This window comes from Hemitrygon akajei, chromosome 2 (genome assembly GCF_048418815.1).
Source record: "Hemitrygon akajei chromosome 2, sHemAka1.3, whole genome shotgun sequence".
NCBI classification, from domain to species: domain Eukaryota; kingdom Metazoa; phylum Chordata; class Chondrichthyes; order Myliobatiformes; family Dasyatidae; genus Hemitrygon; species Hemitrygon akajei.
This window is the reverse complement of record NC_133125.1, coordinates 27281230-27301812: the sequence shown is the minus strand read 5'-3', so window position 1 is coordinate 27301812 and position 20583 is coordinate 27281230. Positions and strand designations below refer to the sequence as shown.

Sequence of the window (20583 nt, the reverse complement as noted above, 5' to 3'; positions counted from 1 at the left end):
CCCCTGCGTCAACATCTTGGAGGATCTATCCTGGGCCCTAAACATTGAAGCCATCATGAAGAAGGCACTCCAGCAGCTCTACACTAAACTCTTAGGACTTTAGGAGATTTTGTATAACAAAGACCCTGACAATTGTTGATAGATATGCACTGGAGAGCACTGTAACACTGGTTACATCACAGCCTGGAATGGACGCTCCATGCCAAGGATCGCGAGAGAAGTTTGTCAATTCATCAAGCTCCATCATAGAGACAACCCTCCCCACCCCTCCTTTTTTGCTCTTGAAATAAGAACATAGCTATACATAATTAGAATTTAGTTTGAATCTTAATGTAGTTGATGCATAGAGCTCTGAGATATTTGTTCAGTAGTTAGGCTGTCAGTATAGGCACTATCCATTATTAGAGAACCTAGCCTTCTTTAATATAAGGTATTTTAAAGGTTAATGAGAAAATCTCTTGGTCGCATGAGTGGCAAGCTATATTTAAAAAAAAAAATTTTGTTAAAGTGTTAGCCTCAGGAAAGTGGCATCCATCAAATTAATTCAGAACATACCCACAGTAACATTGACCTTTCCACTTTGTAGCAACTTTCAGTAATAACCTTACATTGAACAAAACACATGATGAATTGCAAGGCTGCTTAAGACTTAAAATCACCCCATAAATATTTGGCTCAAAATGCATCAAGTAACTACCTGAATTAACCTTATTCCGAAGCACAAAGTACCAGAACATAGAATAATTGCTAAAAACAACACATACTGTTGATGATTCTGGTTAACACAACCACAAAAAAAGCCACACACCAGCTATTCATGCTAGCAAGAGATTTTCTCGTTAACTTTTAAAATACCTTGTATAAAAAAGGTCAGGTTCTCTAATAATGGATGGTGCCTATATAGACAATCTAACTACTAAATAAAATCCCAAAACTCCATGCACCAACCACTTTAAGATTCAAATCAAATTCTAATTACAGCTATGTTATTATTTAAAGAGCATAATTTCTTTATTTTGCAGGAAAGAATAGCACATTTGATTAATGCATTGCAAAACATTTATTGTATTTACTAAATGATGAGATTTAAATATTTTTTAAATGTGCAATGTTTTTGATTGCCCCCAGAAGAGTTCAGCTAAAAAAATGATAAATATTCATTGCAGTGCCTTTAATGAATTAGCTAAATTCTAAGAATTTGATAATCCAAGATCACATTCCATCTCTGCACCTAAAAGTAGTTTGTTCTATATACAACTACTTTTATATGCAGATGAAAACATTAATTAGATTATGTAAAATTTAACTCCAAAAGATCATATGCGAGGAAAAAATATATTGGATAGAATATGGGGAAGGTTTGAAATCCTAGAAATTGAATCAATTAAAGTCTCTTTTATGAGCAAATAGCTCAAAAAATTATTTAGCTCTGAATTAACCCTCAAATTTAACCTAGTATTCATTTCCAAATTAAATAGCGCCTATCAAGAAAGTGGGTTAGGTAATTCTGGGTACAATCTGTGCTCAAATGCTCTGTTTTATTTTGTAGCAGCTGAATGTTTAAGGACATTAATGGATTATTAATGCAACATCCATTTCTCTCCTCACTGATGTAGGTCCAACCTATGCAATTATAGTACTGTCACAATAAAAACAGGAGCTTTGTTTCCATTTTATGTAAAGACTACACTGACATCAGGAGGTCTTGCTACTGAAGTTGAGTCTATACAACAACTGCAGCTGAGATACTAATGCAAGTGGTGCTTCAGAGGTGACTACTGACAACACTCCACTACTGGAGATGTCAAAATGTTTAAACACAAAGGATGGAATGACAGCTTTGGGGCAGGAGGCAAGAACATGCCCAGTAGTGAGAAGCTGCAACCAGGGTTTTTAGATAAAGCTGTATTACCTGCAGAGGGAAAGTATTTGTTTATGAAATGCACCAGTTTTTGAGTACAAAGGCAGTCAGTATCAGCCTGCTCCCTTGGGAAGCCAACAACATGGGCAAATCCCAGTGGACCTCTCCGATGAACAACGTTTTGCAGGCTCTGATTTTCCAAGCCTGCCATCATCAGGGTTTCTTACACTTTGCAGGCAGACTTTCAGCTTCACTTTCGTGCTTGGACGAAACTCTCAGTGTTTAACCTTGGAATAGTCGTTGTCCCTGGAATTGTTTATTAATACTTGACATATTTATTCCTTTGGTCCTGGAGTTTACTGACTTTGTAATGTAAGATTGGCAACTTTATTAGTAATATCTGACAAGAAATTATTGGTATAGATGGAAGCACGCAAGAATTTTAGTCATGTGGTTAAATAACAAAAAAACTATTGGTTTTGAACAGAATGATTTTGAAACCACAGAAAGTGATAGAATGAATGCCTCCTCCTACAAGAGCACAAACTGAGCCACGTGTCTGGGAGAGGATGACTGAGGATCACTGTGCATCTTCAAAGAACTGGAGGACATTTTATACCAATCCTCAGCTTGGTTTCCACAGGTCCATTCCAAGCTGCTGCAGCAGACTTCTTGTAACCGTGTCTCCAAATGTGCTGTTCACCACAGCGTCAGAGAGACGCTATACTTATAAAGTGAATGATTTCAGTTGGGAATAGGTGGCCACTTGGATACTGGGATCTGCCCATCCGTTGGTTTCCCATGAGAGCAGGCTGATATTGACTGTGTCTGCACTACAAACTGGTGCATTTCATAAACAGAAATAGTTTTCCTCTGCTGGTAATACAGCAGACTCTCCTGTCCAATTAGTTCATGCCACCGAAGCATCCTGCCTACTCATCCCAGTTGCCCTTAATTGGTCCAAAACCCACCAAGCCCTGCCCTTCCATGTACCATCCATATGCCTTTTAAATGTTACAATTGTAGCGGTCTTAACCACGACTTCTGGCAGTTCACTCCAAGTACTCAGCACCCTCTGTGTAAAGAAGTTACTTCTCACGTCTCTTAAATTTCTCCCCTGGTTTCTCGTAACTGTGCCCTCTAGTTTTGGGCTCCTCAACTCTGGGGAAAAGAGTGTCTAGCTTATCCATACCCCTCATCATTTAATGAACTTCTATAAAGATACCCCTCATTCAAAAGTTCAAAGTAAATATATGTCACCATATACTACCCTGAAATTTATTTTCTTGTGGGCATTCACAGTAAATACAAAGAAACACGTTAGAACCAATGTAAAACAGCATACGACAGGATGGAGAAGTAACCAATGTGCAAAAGAAAACAAACAGCACAAATACAAAAAGAAAAAACATACAAAATAAAAATAGTAAATAAGCATGAATTGAAGAGTCCTTCTTGTCCTCCAAGGGACCTATATTCACTTTAGCCACCCTTCCTGCCTTATGTAATCATAAAAACTTTTACTATTGGTTTTTATATTTCGTGCTAGTTTATTTTCATAATCTACCTTCCCTTTTTTTTATTGCCCGCTTAGTGGTTCTTTGTTGCTTTTTAAAGTTTTCCCAATCTTCCATTTTCCCACTACTCTTGGCGATTTTGTACGCACGAGCTTTTAGTTTGATGCCTTCCTTTATTTCCTTAGTTATCCAAGGCTGGCTCTCCCCACCCTTACTGTCCTTGCTTTTAACTTTGTTGAACACCATGAAATCTATTTTGTTCTATTGTTCTCTTGAGGAGATGGGGAGAGGAAGGATAAAGGGGTTGTGGGAAGGAGTCCTCACACTAGGAGACACCTGCAACCAGGCTCCCCATGGTGTCATCCAATCCCATATTAACATGCCCTCTGTCCTGTATCTTTTTCTAATTCATGAGAATCCAGATCTCTTACACTATTGGCTTTCTCCCTCTCTCCAGTAGTCCCTCTATTCTCCTTGAAAGAGATTGAACATAGCTGGTGTTCGGCTGGTAATAGAGAACATGTCATTAAGGCCTGGTGCCATTCTCAGATTGGTCTTCAACTGAGAGTGGAAATCTACCAGCATGGCTAGTAAGGATCACTGGCCCCTCTGTACATCTCAGACTCCCATACATAATAGGGGAAACATCTTAGTTTTAATAAGCATTTTTCTAATTTCTTTATTATTTATCAGAGTATTTGTCAACACCTCTATCCAAAACACTAAAAGTCTTTTGACAACCAGCAGTTTATCAAAGGCTGGCAGGACATTCTGGAGAAGGAGATTCAGCTGCACCACGTGAGGCTTATTTGCCCCTCGGAGTAGGGATTAGGGAACAGGAACAGGTAAAGAGCCTGACTTTCTGCATTAGGAAAACATATATGTAGGTGGATGGGGATCACAGATCTAAAGCAGATGTTCTGAAATTTCTGGAGCATGATCTGTAGTTTACAGTGTCAGCGGGCAGAGCCAACGAGATGATTTATATAGTTATAAACACAAGAGATTCTGCAGGTACTGGAAATCCAGAGCAACACACACACACAAAATGCTGGTGCAACTCAGCAAGTCAAGCAGGATCTATGGAGAGGAATAAACCATCAATGTTTCCAGCCAAAATCCTTCATTGAGACTGGAAGGGTGGGGGGAGGGGTGGGAGAAGCCAGTATATGAAGATGGGGGGAGAAGGAGTACAAGCAGGCAGGTGATAGGTGAAGCCAGATGAAGGGGAAGGTAGGTGGGTGGGGGAGGATGATGAAGTCTGAAGCTGGGGGGGGGGTGAGAGGTTGAAGAGGTAAAGAGCTGAAGTTAAAGTAACCTGCTAGGAGAGGACAATGAACCATGGGAGAAAGGGAACCAGGGAGGTGATAGGTAGGTGGGGAGAACAGTTATTTAGTTATGCACAATGGTAAATGAATGAAAATGATAAGTAGTGTGAAGCTAAATTTCAAGATTAGAATAAAAAGACTGGAGGTTCCAAACACCAAGACAATCCACTGGTGTTACTATCAGCTCTCATAATGCAAGGCCACTGGTGTATTGATACCATTAAAAACTTCAAAAATTATGTTTAGGCATTTGTCACCAGGAACCTTAAATCAGGTTTCACTTCAAGATAATTCAATTACAGCAGGTGTGAAAGTGTGCAGATGAGTCAAGCTCCATGGGCCCTATATAATGAGCTTCAGATAATTTTACACTTGAATTATACCACATCTGTGTGGAGGCAAAACACATCATTTATGCATGCAGCTGCCTTGTAGGGAGAATATATCATTAGTTGCTTCTATAATTGAGTGTAAATTTTGAGTCTCGCGCTTTAATTAGTTGAAAGAAATATAATATAATAAATTATATCTTCACTGGTTTCCCTCTCATTTGCTACACTACTGATATTTTTGTCTTCAATCTCCCCTCACCTCATTTTTGGAAGACATAGAATTGTCTAGAGTGGAAACAGTCCAATTAGCCCCAGACACCCACACCAGTCAAAGGGCACTTTCTGTATTACTCCCATTTCTCCGCCCTTGTTCCAGAGCTTTCAATACCTAGCTGATTCAATTCTTCACCTGAGCACTTCTTAAGTACCTTAGCAGCTCAGCTTTAACCACTCTCCAGCAGTGCACACTAAGTGCTTGCCACTCTCTAGGTGAAGTCTACCCCACTCATTTCCCCTTTAAATCTCTCCCCCTGGCCCCACTCTAAATCTGTGACATCTAACTTTTTTTAAAAAAACCTCCAATATGGGGAAAAGATTACTACAGTCTACCTATCCATACTGCTCATAACTTTATACAGTTGATTGATGTCCCTGGTTAACCTCTTCTGCTCCAGGAAGATTTTTTAAAAACTCTGCCGTTACCGCCGCATGTTTCCTGCAAAGCCAAAGTTGAGTGTAGTTTGCCATATTGCCCTGGATTCTATGGTCCTAACCATATGAACTAATATCTCATTTAGAACCTTGTCAAATCACATCTGCTTCTCTGCTCTTATTGATACACTTTGTGACCTGTTCAAAAAATTCAGTCTAATTGGTCAGATAGGATCCACCCTTGGCGACGCCATGTTAGCAGTCTCTAATTAGACCCTGTCTTCCCTAGGGATAATTAACCCTCCCCTTATGAGGTTTTTTTGCCCAGTACCTTACCCCACCACTATTATTAAACTCACAAGTCTATCATTTCTGAGCTTTCACTTGCTACCTTTTTGTTTAAAGATGATCACATGAAGGGGACATTGTTTGCAGTCCCAAGGCATCTGGTAGCTTATCTATGTCCAGTTAAGATTTAAAAATCTCAGCCAGAGCTCCAGCAATTTTTTCCCCTGCCTCTTGTAGGAAGCTGGGATAAATCCTATCGATTCTGGGGATTTGTCTACCTTGTCTTAAGCCTGCTAGGTATTAAGTATCTCCTCTATATTTCGGGGTAAACTATCACCTACCCCTTAACTGAATTGTCCCAGTTACAAAGTCTGCTTTCATTGTGAATACTGAAGGAAAATAGTCATTTAGAGCCTCAACTATACCTCCTATCACTTAACACTACATTTCGGTCCTTAATAGGTTCTACTTTTTCATTGGTTATTCTTTTGACTTTAATATGCTTATAGAATGTTTAGAGATTTACCTTAAACATTTCTGCTGGTGATTTTTCATTACCCCTTTTGCTTTCTTAATTTCTTTTTTTTTAAAAACACATCCTTACACTTTTTATACTCTTAACTGGCTTCCCCAGTTATTGGTTCCCTAATTTGTTTTATGTTTCCTTTTGATCTTTATCTAACCCCCAACATCAATCAGCATCCCATATTCCCTGTACTTTTTAACCCTGTCTTTTACCTGCCAGGAACATGTTGACCTTAAACTCTTTCTATTTCTCCTTTGAATGCTCTCCACTCTGCTGATATCGGTGTACCTGCAAGTGAACGATCTCAATCTACCTTTGCCAATTCTCTTTTATGTTAACCAAATTGGCTCTTTCCCAAGTTAAAACTTTTATTACTGGACCAGTATTTGTAATAACTTTTTAAAAATCTTCCTTTCAGACTGCAGTTTAATATTTCTGTCTGCGCTCCTTCTACATTGCCGACTTGATATAATAATACTCTTCCATCCCTCCTGTAATCCAGAATCAGAATCAGCTTTATTATCACTGGCATGTGATGTGAAATTTGTTAATTTAGCAGCAGCAGTTCAATGCAATACATAATATAAAAGAGAAAAATAATAATATGTAAATCAATTACAGTATATGTATGTTAAATAGACTTTAAAAAGTGCAAAAGACAGAAATACTTTACAGTATTTTTTAAAAAGTGAAGTTGTGTCCAAGGGTTCAATGTCCATTTAGGAATCAGAAAGCAGAGGGGAAGAAGCTGTTCCTGAATCGCTGTGTGTGTACCTTCAGGCTTCTGTACCTCCTGCCTAATGGTAACAGAGAGAAAAGGGCATGCCCTGGGTGCTGAAGGTCCTTAATAACGGGCGCTGCCATTCTGAGACACCGCTCCCTGAAGATGTCCTGGGTACTTTGTAGGCTAGTACTGAAGATGGCGTTGACTAGATTTACAACCCTCTGCAGCTTATTTTGGTCCTGTGGAGTAGCCCCCCTATACCAGACAGTGATGCAGACTGTCAGAATGCTCTCCACAGTACATCTATAGAAGTTCCTGAGTGCATTTGTTGACATGCCAAATCTCAGCATCCTGACGTAGGTATTTGTGTTGTCCAGGTGGTCTAAATCTGTGTGGAGAGCCATTGAGATTGTGTCTGCCATTGATCTGTGACGATAGGCAAATTGCAATGGGACTAATTGAGAAGTTGCAGAACCTGGGCCTCTGTACCTCCCTCTGCAATTGATAGATAGATAGATACTTTATTCATCCCCATGGGGAAATTCAACTTTTTTTCCAATGTCCCATACACTTGTTGTAGCAAAACTAATTACATACAATACTTAACTCAGTAAAAAATATGATATGCATCTAAATCACTATCTCAAAAAGCATTAATAATAGCTTTTAAAAAGTTCTTAAGTCCTGGCGGTAGAATTGTAAAGCCTAATGCCATTGGGGAGTATTGATCTCTTCATCCTGTCTGAGGAGCATTGCATCGATAGTAATCTGTCGCTGAAACTGCTTCTCTGTCTCTGGATGGTGCTATGTAGAGGATGTTCAGAGTTTTCCATAATTGACCGTAGCCTACTCAGCGCCCTTCGCTCAGCTACCGATGTTAAACTCTCCAGTACTTTGCCCACGACAGAGCCCGCCTTCCTTACCAGCTTATTAAGACGTGAGGCGTCCCTCTTCTTAATGCTTCCTCCCCAACATGCCACCACAAAGAAGAGGGCGCTCTCCACAACTGACCTATAGAACATCTTCAGCATCTCACTACAGACATTGAATGATGCCAACCTTCTAAGGAAGTACAGTCGACTCTGTGCCTTCCTGCACAAGGCATCTGTGTTGGCAGTCCAGTCTAGCTTCTCGTCTAACTGTACTCCCAGATACTTGTAGGTCTTAACCTGCTCCACACATTCTCCATTAATGATCACTGGCTCCATATGAGGCCTAGATCTCCTAAAGTCCACCACCATCTCCTTGGTCTTGGTGATATTGAGACGCAGGTAGTTTGAGTTGCACCATATCACAAAGTCCTGTATCAGTTTCCTATACTCCTCCTCCTGTCCATTCCTGACACACCCCACTATGGCCGTGTCATCAGCGAACTTCTGCACATGGCAGGACTCCGAGTTATATTGGAAGTCTGATGTGTACAGGGTGAACAGGACCGGAGAGAGTACGGTTCCCTGCGGCGCTCCTGTGCTGCTGACCACCGTGTCAGACCTACAGTCTCCCAACCGCACATACTGAGGTCTATCTGTCAAGTAGTCCACTATCCAATCCACCATGTGAGAGTCTACTCCCATCTCCGTTAGTTTGTGCCTTAAGATCTTGGGCTGGATGGTGTTAAAGGCACTAGAGAAGTCAAGGAATGTAATCCTCACAGCACAACTGACCCCATCTAGGTGAGAGAGTGATTTGTGCAGCAAATACGTGATAGCATCCTCCACTCCCACCTTCTCCTTATACGCAAACTGAAGAGGATCCTGGGCGTGCCTGGTTTGTGGCCTCAGATTCTGTATTATCAGCCGCTCCATGGTCTTCATCACGTGCGACGTCAAGGCAACAGGTCTGAAGTCATTCAACTCCTTTGGTTGTGGTTTCTTCGGTACCGGGACAATACAGGATGTTTTCCACTGTCTGGGTACTCTTCTCTGCTCCAGGCTCATGTTGAAGATGCGCTGTAGTGGTTCTCCCAGCTCAGTCGCACAGGCCCTCAGTAATCGTGGGGAAACTCCATTGGATCCTCAACTTGCTAACCGGAAGATCACTATCTGTGCGGATTGGTGATAACATATCCTCCTCATTGACGATCAGCACTGGTGTATCTCAGAGGTGTGTGCTTAGCACACTGTTCTACTCTCCATGTTCACATGACTATGTGGCAGGAGCTCAGTCTAGTCATGACCAACCTCTCAATGCATTTCATCACTATCAATGTGAGTGCTACCAGGCGATAGTCATTAAGGAAACTCACATTATTCTTCTTAGGCACTGGTATAATTGTTGCCTTTTTGAAGCAAGTGGGAACTTCTGCCTTTAGCAGTGGGAGGTTGAAAATGTCCTTGAATACTCCAGCTAATTGGTTGGCACAGATATTCAGAGCCTTACCAGGTACTCCATCGGTACCTCCCAACTTGCGAGGGTTCACTCTTTGAAGACAGACTAACATCAGCCTCGGAGAAAGAGATCACAGGATCATCAAGTGCAGCAGGGATCTTCATAGCTGTAGTTATATTCTCCCTTCCAAAGTGGGCATAGAAGGCATTGAGTTTATCTGGTAGTGAAGCATCGCTGCCATTCACGTTATTGGGTTTCACTTTGTAGGAAGTAATGTCTTGCAGACCCGTCAGAGTTGAGTGCATCTGATGCCGCCTCCAACCTCTTGAAATTGTCTCTTCACCCTTGAAATAGCCCTCCGCAAATCATACCTGGTTTTCTGGTACAGGTCTGAGTTGCCAGACTTGAATGCCACAAATCTAGCTTCAGTAGGCGACATACCTCCTGGTTTATCCACGGCTTTTGGTTTGGGAATGTACAGCAAGTCTTTGTGGGCACACAATTATCCACACAGGTTTTAATGAAGTCAGTAACAACTGCGGCATACTCATCCAGATTTCAAGATGAGTCCCTGCGTACAGTGCAGTCCACCAATTCAAAGCAGTCCTGTAAGTGCTCCTGTGCTTCCCCTGTCCATAGCTTCTTGGTTCTCACTACTAGTGCTGCAGTTTTCAGCCTCTGCCTATACTCAGGAAGTAGAAGCACAGCCAGGTGATCAGACTCCCTGAAGTGAGGGCGTGGAACAGCATGGTCGGCATTCTTTATGGTTGTAGAAATAGTCCAGTGTGTTGTTTCCTCAGGTATTGTGAGTGATCTGTTGATGGCAATTGCTTAGTGATGTTTTCAGACTGGCCTGGTTAAAATCTCCCAAAACAATGGTGAATATGTTAGGGTACACTATTTCATGGATTTTGATCCCATTGCTCAGATCATCTAAAGCCTGCTTGACATTGGTTTGAGGTGGACTGACCCCAGAGAACTCCTGTGGTCGGTAAAAAGGAGAATACTTAACTGCTAGATATTCCAGGTCTGGTAAGCAGAAATGGGATAGTGCACCAAGAAGAGTTGATCATGAGGCATACTCCTCCACCTCGGCTTTTGAGAGAATCTATAGATCTATCCTGACGGTGTATAGTAAACCCATCAATCTGAATCGCTGTATCTGGTACAGAAGGGGTTAACCAGGATTCTGTGAAACAAAGGACACATGTGGTCCTATTGTCCAAACTAATATCATAAGGGTACAAGTGAAGTCATCACATTTTACACCATCCAGATTTTTGATATTAGGGAAAGGGGATTGGTAGACAGCTCAGCAGGTACATTGGGCCGATTTGAACCCCAGTAGCTGACTAATTGAGGTTTTTCAAATATTAGTTTGAAAACTGACAGTATTTTCCTGATATCATGCAGATTTCCACTCCGTTTTGCATAATAAAATAGTAAATATAATTTCCATAAACGCGTTCACAATTTCACTGCACTCAGAAATCTTAACTGCCAAATTTTAAAATTAACATAGCCACTGAAATTTTAAACAGAATTACACAAGCATACACAATTTAAAAAAAAACACTGGTTATATGTTATGCACATGGGTCTTGATTTAACAAGAAGTTGGCAGAATAATAACTTCTGCTGTATTTGAGACTTAGGCACAGCAGTTACAAAATGTTAACTTCAAAATCAGAGAAAGGAATCAGTTGATGGCCCTGTGAAAGACAGGTCTTGACTTGACCACAGCCACATTGAGTAGATCATATTTCATAGTTCCAATATTAGTGAATGGAAGTTTTTAGGTTATGACGTACTGAATCTGTATTGATCTCAAGTCATTATTATTCAACAGAATATTGTCTTGGTAACAGTTCTATACATAACTAAATCCCCATAACAGTAGTTACATAGAATTTTATTTGTCTCAGGTCAAGTTTCAACAGATTAATGTTGTGCATAATTACTTAGAATTTCTGTGTTTAGTTCCAACCATGACACAGATTAATAAATCAGGTAGGAAATCCTACACATTATTAACTCTAAGATCAATGGTCACATGGTGCCACAATAGCACAGCGGTTAGTAGGACACTATTACAGCTCACAACATCAGAGCTTGGAGTTCAATTCCAAAGTCCTCTGTAAGGAGTCTATATGTCCTCCCCATGGAATGCGCGGGGTTTCTCCAGGTGCTCTGGTTTTCTCCCACAGTCCAAAGGTGTTTTGGTTTGTAGGTAAATTGGTCATTGTAAATTGTCCTGTGATCAGACTAGGGCTAAATTGGGGGCTGCAGGGTGGCGTGGCTCAAAGGGCTGGAAATTCTGCTGTATCTCAAAATAAAAATAAAATTATTTAATCAACACACACACAAAATGTTGGAGGAACTTGGCAGGCTAGGAAGCATCTATAGAAAAAAGTACCGTTGAGATTTCGTCCTGAAACGTTGACTGTACTTTTTCCCATAGATGCTGCCTGGCCTCCTGAGTCCCTCCAGCATTTTGTGTGTGTTGGGTTGCTTGGATTTCCAGCACCTGCAGATTTTCTCTTGTTTGCAAAATTATTTGATCATTGGCCTGATGGTCTAGCTCTCAAATAGTGATGATGCTAAATTAACCCTTTTGCTGCTAATAGAGAAGGGGAACAAAATAAATATATCTAGATTTCCGCCCAATATCCCCACTTGAAATTGCATGTGTACAGAGAAAATGATCTGTCTCACCTGTCACATGATCCATAGGCTGGCTGGCTTTGCCTGTCCAGATTTACTTTGGTAAGGTCTTTAATAGCTTGCCAGCATCCATAGTAACACACCTCAAATCAACCTTATTCAGAATATTGAAAGTGGTTCAAAATTAAAACTTATTCAAGGCTACTTTTGGCATGAAATTAGATGGCAATGTACAGGGCCTACAAACAGGGTTTGGATTTGAAATGCCAACTACTCCTTCCCTCCCCCAAAAGATGTGTTTCTTTTGTACAGGGGTTCACTACCTTTTTTATGCCATAGATTCTTTGCTACTTGAGAATCCAGCAGTGTCTTCTGACTCTAACGCACCAGTCCTGCCTAGCTTATGAACACCTGATTTATCTAGAGCGAGTGTAATAGCGAGTGTGGGCTTGAGAGACCAGCAGGATGGATCTGCTGACTGCTGCAGGCCTGCAGACATCTCTGCTCTGTGGGAACTCAGTTCGAGGCTGGATTTCCAACTGGTGAAATGTTTGGTATGTAACACAAGAAAGACCTGTATATTTAAGTTCATTGTCTTCAGGGTACTTTCTGACAGCTCAACTATTTGAGAAAATCTACTGAGATACAAGTAGATGTGGTTCAGCATTCCAATGATCTAAATAATGCCTCAAAAACATTTTTAGACACACGCGTGCACACTCATCAACACATGAAAAATAGTAAACTGAAAGTCCTTACTGTCTGGTTTACACAGATGAGCCTATAATACAGAATTCTTGGTGATTACATCAAATGTTGACTTATGTGTGATTAAGAGATGGTCCAAGACTGAAAGACAAAAGAAAGAACAGGACTTTAGATTTCTAAATAACCTGACTTTTTTTTAAAAAAAGATCTACAATCAGGAAATATTCGTTTACAATTGAGTCACAATATGTTTATCCACAAGGTGGCAATAATAACACAAGTGAAATACATTACAAAAACAATACTTTGAAAGGGATCTTAATTTGTTTACAAAATGCATTCAGAATAATAACAATAATCTTAACTGTTAGAACTGATAAACTTCGTTCAAATTCTTTAATGCAGCGGAATCCTTTGGCCGTTAGGTAATAATTTCCTTTTTTTTGTATTTGAACATATTTCTTCATAAGTAGACAATTGATCAATAAATCACAAATATGAATCATAATAAAACTGTGTCGAGAATTTACCATTGCTGCTTGTAAGCCTAATTAGTGTATCAAACTGCAGATATTTGAAGAAACTTATCATTTTTCAGCCTTACATCAGCAATAAGAGGACAATGGTTCATGCAAGGAAAAACTCTTAAGGGAAGAACTTGCCTAAAAAGCCAAGTTTGGATTTTCAGTGGCAGAATAATTACTGTGTGAAGTCAGAATACTAATATATAGTAACAAGATACCTTGACCTAATAGTATAGGGGAGGCGTGTTTTTCTTATGGTGTGATTCAATGAGCTGATCCTTCTGATAATTTCCTCACCCTCTCCACCCCAAACATAATGTCACAGAAGTTTGCCTTGAAGCTGGAATAATGCCTTTCTTGAAAATAATGAAATTCATAATGCTTTAGTTTTACTTGACAATGTAATACTTATTGTGTTAATATGAGTTACAAACTTTCACATCGGATGAAATGCTACTTCCAGTATAGTAGGAAAGGAAAACTAACACGAAAGTCATTATTTACTGCGACATGCACATACCTGCTCAGAATCAAAACCATTTCTTTGTTTTTGGAAAAAGTAATAAGCCAAATATAAAATCCTTACAGCAAAATGGTAATAATGAACTACAATCCATTTTAAGTTCAATACCTGACTTGCTATTTCAGAATGGCGACGCAAATCATCTTTTTGAATCCATTTGTAAATGGACAGGAAACAAACAATTGAAAGTAATGTACGCAATCTGCATGATTACCTTATTGAGACAACTGATGAAAGAATGATTTTCTACATAACTAGAATATTCAAAAGAATGATAATTTGAGACCTTAGCTGAGAAATAACACATCACTAACTACAACAAAATACTTCAAGACTTGGACCTCTGTACCTTACTCAGCAACTGGATCATTGACTTCCTCATTGGCAGACCTCAGTGAGGATTGGTAATAGCATTGCTTCTTCACTGGCCATCTACATCAAGGCCTGTGTGCTTAGCCCACTGCGATACCTCCTTTCCAAATAACTCTGTAGCTAATCAGCTAAAACTCTGATGCCATATACAAAGTTGCTGATGAGATCCCTGTTGTTGGACGAGTTACCGGTGCTGGTGAGTCAGCGTACAGGAGTGAGATAGGATACCTGGGTGGGAGTGCCGCAACAACAACCTCTCACTCAATGTCAGTAAAACTAAATGGACTACTGAACTTCAGGAAGGGGAAGGAGTGTGTACACTAGGGGACAATCAGCAGCTTTAGTTAGCATATTAGATAACCTGTTCTGGGCCCTGCACATAGATCTAATAAAAGGAAGGCACCAGTATCTTTACTTTCTTAGAAGATTATGGAGGTTCGTCATGTGACTGAACACTCACTCACCTTTTACAGATGTACCATTGAAAGTATCCTGACTGGTACTGAAATTGTAAAAGACCACACATTTTGTTTTTAAGAACTGATTAGATAAAACCATGAAATTATTAATAAGTATGATACAAGGAGCATGAAGTATTAAAATATTTACATATTTTTAAATTGAACTGGTGATAAAAGGTAATGTGCATATTCTCTTAATTGCATACAAGCCTTTATAGGTTTTTCTGCTGTTAGTTTCTGACTTTAAGGGACTGAAGTTCATCATTTTGCAGTAGCTGCATCTTAAAAAGAGGAGAATGTAACTATTTCTACCTCTTCAAGACAGATAATTACAAGTGAAACTTACTATTTTGCATACAAGACCATAAGACCAAAAGACATAGGAGTAGAATTAGACTGATCAGCCCACTGAGTCCGCTCTGCTGTTCCATTATGATTGACCTATTAGCCCTCTCAACCCCATTCTCCTGCCTTCTCCCCATAACCTTGATGCCCTTACTAAACAAGAACCTAGCAACTTCCACTTTAAATATACCCTTTGACTTGGTCTAGACATTACAGTCCCAGAGCCATCAAACACTTCTCATACATTAACTCTTTCATTCTTGGGACCATCCTGTGAACTTCCTTTGGACCTTTTTTAATGCCAGTACATCACTTCTAATACAAGGGGCCCAACATCCTCAAAATACTCCAAGTGTGGTCTGACCAATGCAACTCACACAAAACAGAAGAGGAACTCACCAGGTCCGGCAGAATATATGTACGTGAATAGACAGTTGTTGTTTTGGGCAGAAACCCTTCCTCAGGATTGTAAGGGAAGGGGGAAGATGCCAGAATGAAAAAGTGAAGGAGGGGAAGGAGACGAGCTGGAAGGTGATAAGCGAAACTTAGGAGGTAGTGACCATAATATGATACGTTTTAACCTACAATTTGAGAAGGAGAAGGGAAAATCGGATGTGTCAGTATTACAGTTGAACAAAGGGATCTATGGAGCTATAAGGGAGGAGCTGGCCAAAGTTCAATGGAACAATACCCTAGCAGGGAAGACAATGGAACAAAGATGGCAGGTATTTCTGGGAATAATGCAGAAGGGGCAGGATCGATTCATTCCAAAGAGGAAGAAAGATCCTAAGGGGAGTAAGGGGCGGCCGTGGCTGACGAGGGAAGTAAAGGGCAGTATAAAAATAGAAGAGAAGTACAACATAGCAAAGCTGAGCGGGAAACTGGAGGACTGGGAAGCTTTTAAAGAGCAACAGAAGAAAACAAAAAAGGCAATACGCCAAGAAAAAATGAGGTACGAAGGTAAACTAGCCAAGAATATAAAGGAGGATAGTAAAAACTTCTTTAGGTATGTGAATAGCAAAAAAATAGTTAAGACCAAAATTGGGCCATTGAAGACAGAAACGGGTGAATTTATTATGGGGAACAAGGAAATGGCAGATGAGTTGAACAGGTACTTTGGATCTGTCTTTACTAGGGAAGACACAAACAATCTTCCAGATGTAATAGTGGCCAAAGGAACTAGGGTAAAGGATGAACTGAAGGAAATTTATATTAGGCAAGAAATGGTGTTGGATAGACTGTTGAGTCTGAAGGCTGATAAGTCCCCGGGATCTGATGGTCTGCATCCCAGGGTACTTAAAGAGGTGGCTCTAGAAATCGTGGACGCATTGGTAATCATTTTCCAATGTTCTATAGATTCAGGAACAGTTCCTGCTGATTGGAGGGTGGCTAATGTTGTCCCACTTTTCAAGAAAGGAGGGAGAGACAAAACAGGGAATTATAGACTGGTTAGCCTGACGTCAGTGGTGGGAAAGATGCTGGAGTCAATTATAAAAGAGGAAATTACGACACATTTGGATAGCAGTAGAAGGATCAGTCCGAGTCAACATGGATTTATGAAGGGAAAATCATGCTTGACTAATCTTCTGGAGGTTTTTGAGGATGTAATTATGAAAATGGACAAGGGAGAGCCAGTGAATGTAGTGTACCTGGACTTCCAGAAAGCTTTTGATAAAGTCCTACATAGGAGATTAGTGGGCAAAATTAGGGCACATGGTATTGGGGGCAGAGTACTGACATGGATTGAAAATTGGCTGGCTGACAGGAAACAAAGAGTAGTGATTAACGGGTCCCTTTCGAAGTGGCAGGCTGTGACCAGTGGGGTACCGCAAGGTTCGGTGCTGGGACCGCAGCTGTTTATAATATACATTAATGATTTAGATGAAGGGATTAAAAGTAACATTAGCAAATTTGCTGATGACACAAAGCTGGGTGGCATTGTGAAATGTCAGGAGGATGTTATGAGAATGCAGGGTGACTTGGACAGGTTGAGTGAGTGGGCAAATATATGTCAGATGCAGTTTAATGTGGATAAATGTGAGGTTATCCACTTTGGTGGCAAGAACAGGAAGGCAGATTACTATCTAAATGGAGTCAAGTTAGGAAAAGGGGAAGTACAACGAGATCTAGATGTTCTTGTACATCAGTCAATGAAAGCAACCATGCAGGTACAGCAGGCAGTGAAGAAAGCTAATGGCATGCTGGCTTTTATAACAACAGGAATTGAGTATAGGAGTAAAGAGGTCCTTCTGCAGCTGTACAGGGCCCTGGTGAGACCCCACCTGGAGTATTGTGTGCAGTTTTGGTCTCCAAATTTGAGGAAGGACATTCTTGCTATTGAGGGAGTGCAGCGTAGGTTCCCAAGGTTAATTCCCGGAATGGCGGGACTCTCATATGTTGAAAGATTGGAGCGACTGGGCTTGTATACACTGGAATTTAGAAGGATGAGAGGGGATCTGATTGAAACATATAAGATTATTAAGGGATTGGACACACTGGAGGCAGGAAGCATGTTCCCGTTGATGGGTGAATCCAGAACTAGAGGCCACAGTTTAAGAATAAGGGGTAGGCCATTTAGAACAGAGATGCGGAAAAACTTTTTCACCCAGAAAGTGGTGGATATGTGGAATGCTCTACCCCAGAAGGCAGTGGAGGTCAAGTCTCTGGATGCATTCAAGAGAGAGTTAGATAGAGCTCTTATAGATAGCAGGGTCAAGGGATATGGGGAGAGGGCAGGAACAGGGTACTGATTGTGTATGATCAACCATGATCACAGTGAATGGCGGTGCTGGCTAGAAGGGTCGAATGGCCTACTCCTGCACCTACTGTCTATTGTCTATTGAAGCCAAGTGGGTGGGAAAGATAAAGGCTAAAGAAGAAAGAATTTGATAGGAGAGGAGGGTTGAACATAGGAGAAAGGAAAGGAGGGGGGGACCCAGGGGAAAGTGATTGGCAGGTGAGAACAAGTAAAAGGCCAGATTGGGGAAGAGAGTACCAGGGGAGGGCGAGGGAATTTTTTTTAACTAGAGGGAGAAATCAATATTCATGCTATCAGGTTGGAAGCTACCTGAATAGAATACAAGGCATTGCTCCTCCACCCCGAGGATGGCCATATCTGGACACAAGAGGAGGTCATGGACCGACATGTTAGAACAGGAATAGGAATCGGAATTAAAATGTTTGGCCATTGGAAAATTCACTTTTGGCTGACCAATGCCTTATAAAGCTTCTGCATTACATTTTTGCTTGTATATTCTCGTCCTCTTGAAATGAATGCTAATATATTTTGCAGAGGTGACTTTGCGCTGTTATCAACAGAAACTGCTTGAACATTGGACAGGAGTTCCCAAAAAACCGCGGTCTTTTCTGTCAGACCAGAACCACTGAAAAGGCTGTCAGCTAGAACCTTAGTGGATGCAAGTCTCTTTAATGACTACTGTAACAAATGAAAATGTGACTACCCGGTATTAGTTTATGCAAGGAATAGATTTGCCTGAAATTATGAAGACTGGAGCATTTGCTCAAGAAGTACAAGTTCAAATTTTAAAAAACTATTTTTCATGTTACCTCACACAATACCAAAAAATTCTACAGTTTCTTTTTTGGGAATTCCCAGCCAGTGCTCTTGGAAGAGGGCCAATCAATGTCAAGAAATGAGTGTTATATCTCTATCTTCCCTCATGTTTTTGTCAGGGTTTCACTGGTATATGCACTGCACTTAGGTTGCTTTATGCAAGGAAGGTACTCTTAATCTGGAATTTTTTTTTTGGCCCCGGATTGCAATTTACCCAACCGCAGCATTGCCTAGGGAGTAGCCTTGCTGTCCTTTCACATGCGGAGATCGAAGAAAATTTAGGAACTCATGTCAAGGTATCCAAATCCCTTGAGGTATTCTGCATGTGGAATGGACAGCCAGTTCTCCTCACGAAGCCAAAAGAAATAAAAATTCTTTGTGTCTTTGGCCACATCACCTACAAGCATACCCACCCTTTTTGCAATGCAGGGCCTCCATGGTTCATCTCAGCAGCAAAGGCACTTAATTGTTTTGTGAGCTAGTCACCTCCACTCAGTGCCAATGCTCAGGGGAGATCATCAGCAAGCATGTTGCACCACTCAAGTTAAAACACTGGGCAAATAAATCAGCTCAAAACATACAGCTATATATAAGAAAAGGAAAATTTTGAACAGCAAAGAAAGAATTATTTAAATTTCCACCCTGCCCCTTAAAATAAAGATGTTGGCCGGCAGCGTGTGTGGAGAGACAAACAGAGTTAAAAGTTAAAGATTTTTCATCAGAATTAAAACCATTGAGGAAGAAGAAGTTAAAAGAGAAAAACCTTTTCCTCAGGTAGGAATTCCTAGAAGTGGCAGTGTATTTAACAGTAATTTTGCAAGAAAAAACACACCACAGCAACTCAGACAAACACATGGATAAGAAAGATTTGCACATGCATGGGCAAAATGTGGGTAAATGGGACCAGCTTAGATCCACATCGTGGTCAGTATGGACCACAGGGCCAAAAGGCTTTTCTCCATGCTACGTGACTCTATGACTGTACAAATAAAAGCAACACAAAAAAAACAACACTGGAAATACTTAGCACATCAGATAGGACCTGTAGAAGAAATTTCATCCACTTCATCTGGTGAATTTTACACAGGAAACCGAACAGCTACTTTTACGTGAACAAAATCAGCTTTCTTTGATTTTGTATCTGCAAATGTGCTTCTGTTGGTCAAAACTTCACAAAGCACTTATAGATAAATGATTTCACACATCTCAGATGCTCACAGCATGTTGAAGCCACAAAACAAACCTTGGATCAACAGTGTTCCCTCCTCCATGTTAATTCTTGTTTCATGCCCACAGTGTCATATTTAACCATTCTCAGACCTCCAAGAGAAACCAAGTCAATCAATGTCTCAAATCAATTACAGTGGACTCTGGTTGACTGGACCATCAGTTAATTGGGGCAGCCACTTGTTTGGGTCAACTCTTAAAGAATAAAAACAAAATTGAGAAAATAGTCAGTGTCCCTTTGTTTATTTGGGACACTATGCCACTTAATTGGGGCAGGAGACTGCTGCCAAACAGTTTCTAACTAGTGTCCATCGCATGCACTTGCTGTGGCAGTTAGACACTACATTGTGCTTAGAACGAACAATTTTTAAATAGCATCAGCTGTGTTCAAAACACAATGATTTTTGTCACTGATAGTTGGTGAGAAATAAGCAGTAGACAATTCAGAATTGTCTTGCTTACTGCAGTTTCATGCATTCAGGCTTGGAGATGCCAGAAACACCGGGAATGAAATTGAAATGGTTTTACTACTTTAACAAGTTAGGGACGATGAAGAATTTGAAGGTAACAACAATCATCTTGAATGCTACAATGGAAATGAAGATTTGGAGGATGCAATCTTTGGAAGTA

At 40.5% G+C, this 20583-nt stretch overlaps 1 protein-coding gene across 6 annotated transcripts in view; it reads right to left on the bottom strand.

The window, feature by feature from the left end:
• The window catches only part of LOC140740164 (tumor necrosis factor alpha-induced protein 8), an 83998-nt gene that overhangs the window by 34985 nt on the left and 28430 nt on the right, over positions 1–20583 (bottom strand). For 4 of the 6 annotated variants that reach the window (XM_073069157.1, XM_073069186.1, XM_073069167.1 and 1 more), the window contains exon 2: positions 12979–13068. In XM_073069157.1, the coding sequence (XP_072925258.1) occupies position 12979 (1 nt within the window). In that variant the 5' untranslated portion in view covers positions 12980–13068. Of the gene's footprint in view, positions 1–12270; positions 12374–12978; positions 13069–14323; positions 14421–20583 lie in introns of those variants that run through there. The other 2 variants (XM_073069196.1, XM_073069148.1) reach the window with 2 other exon arrangements.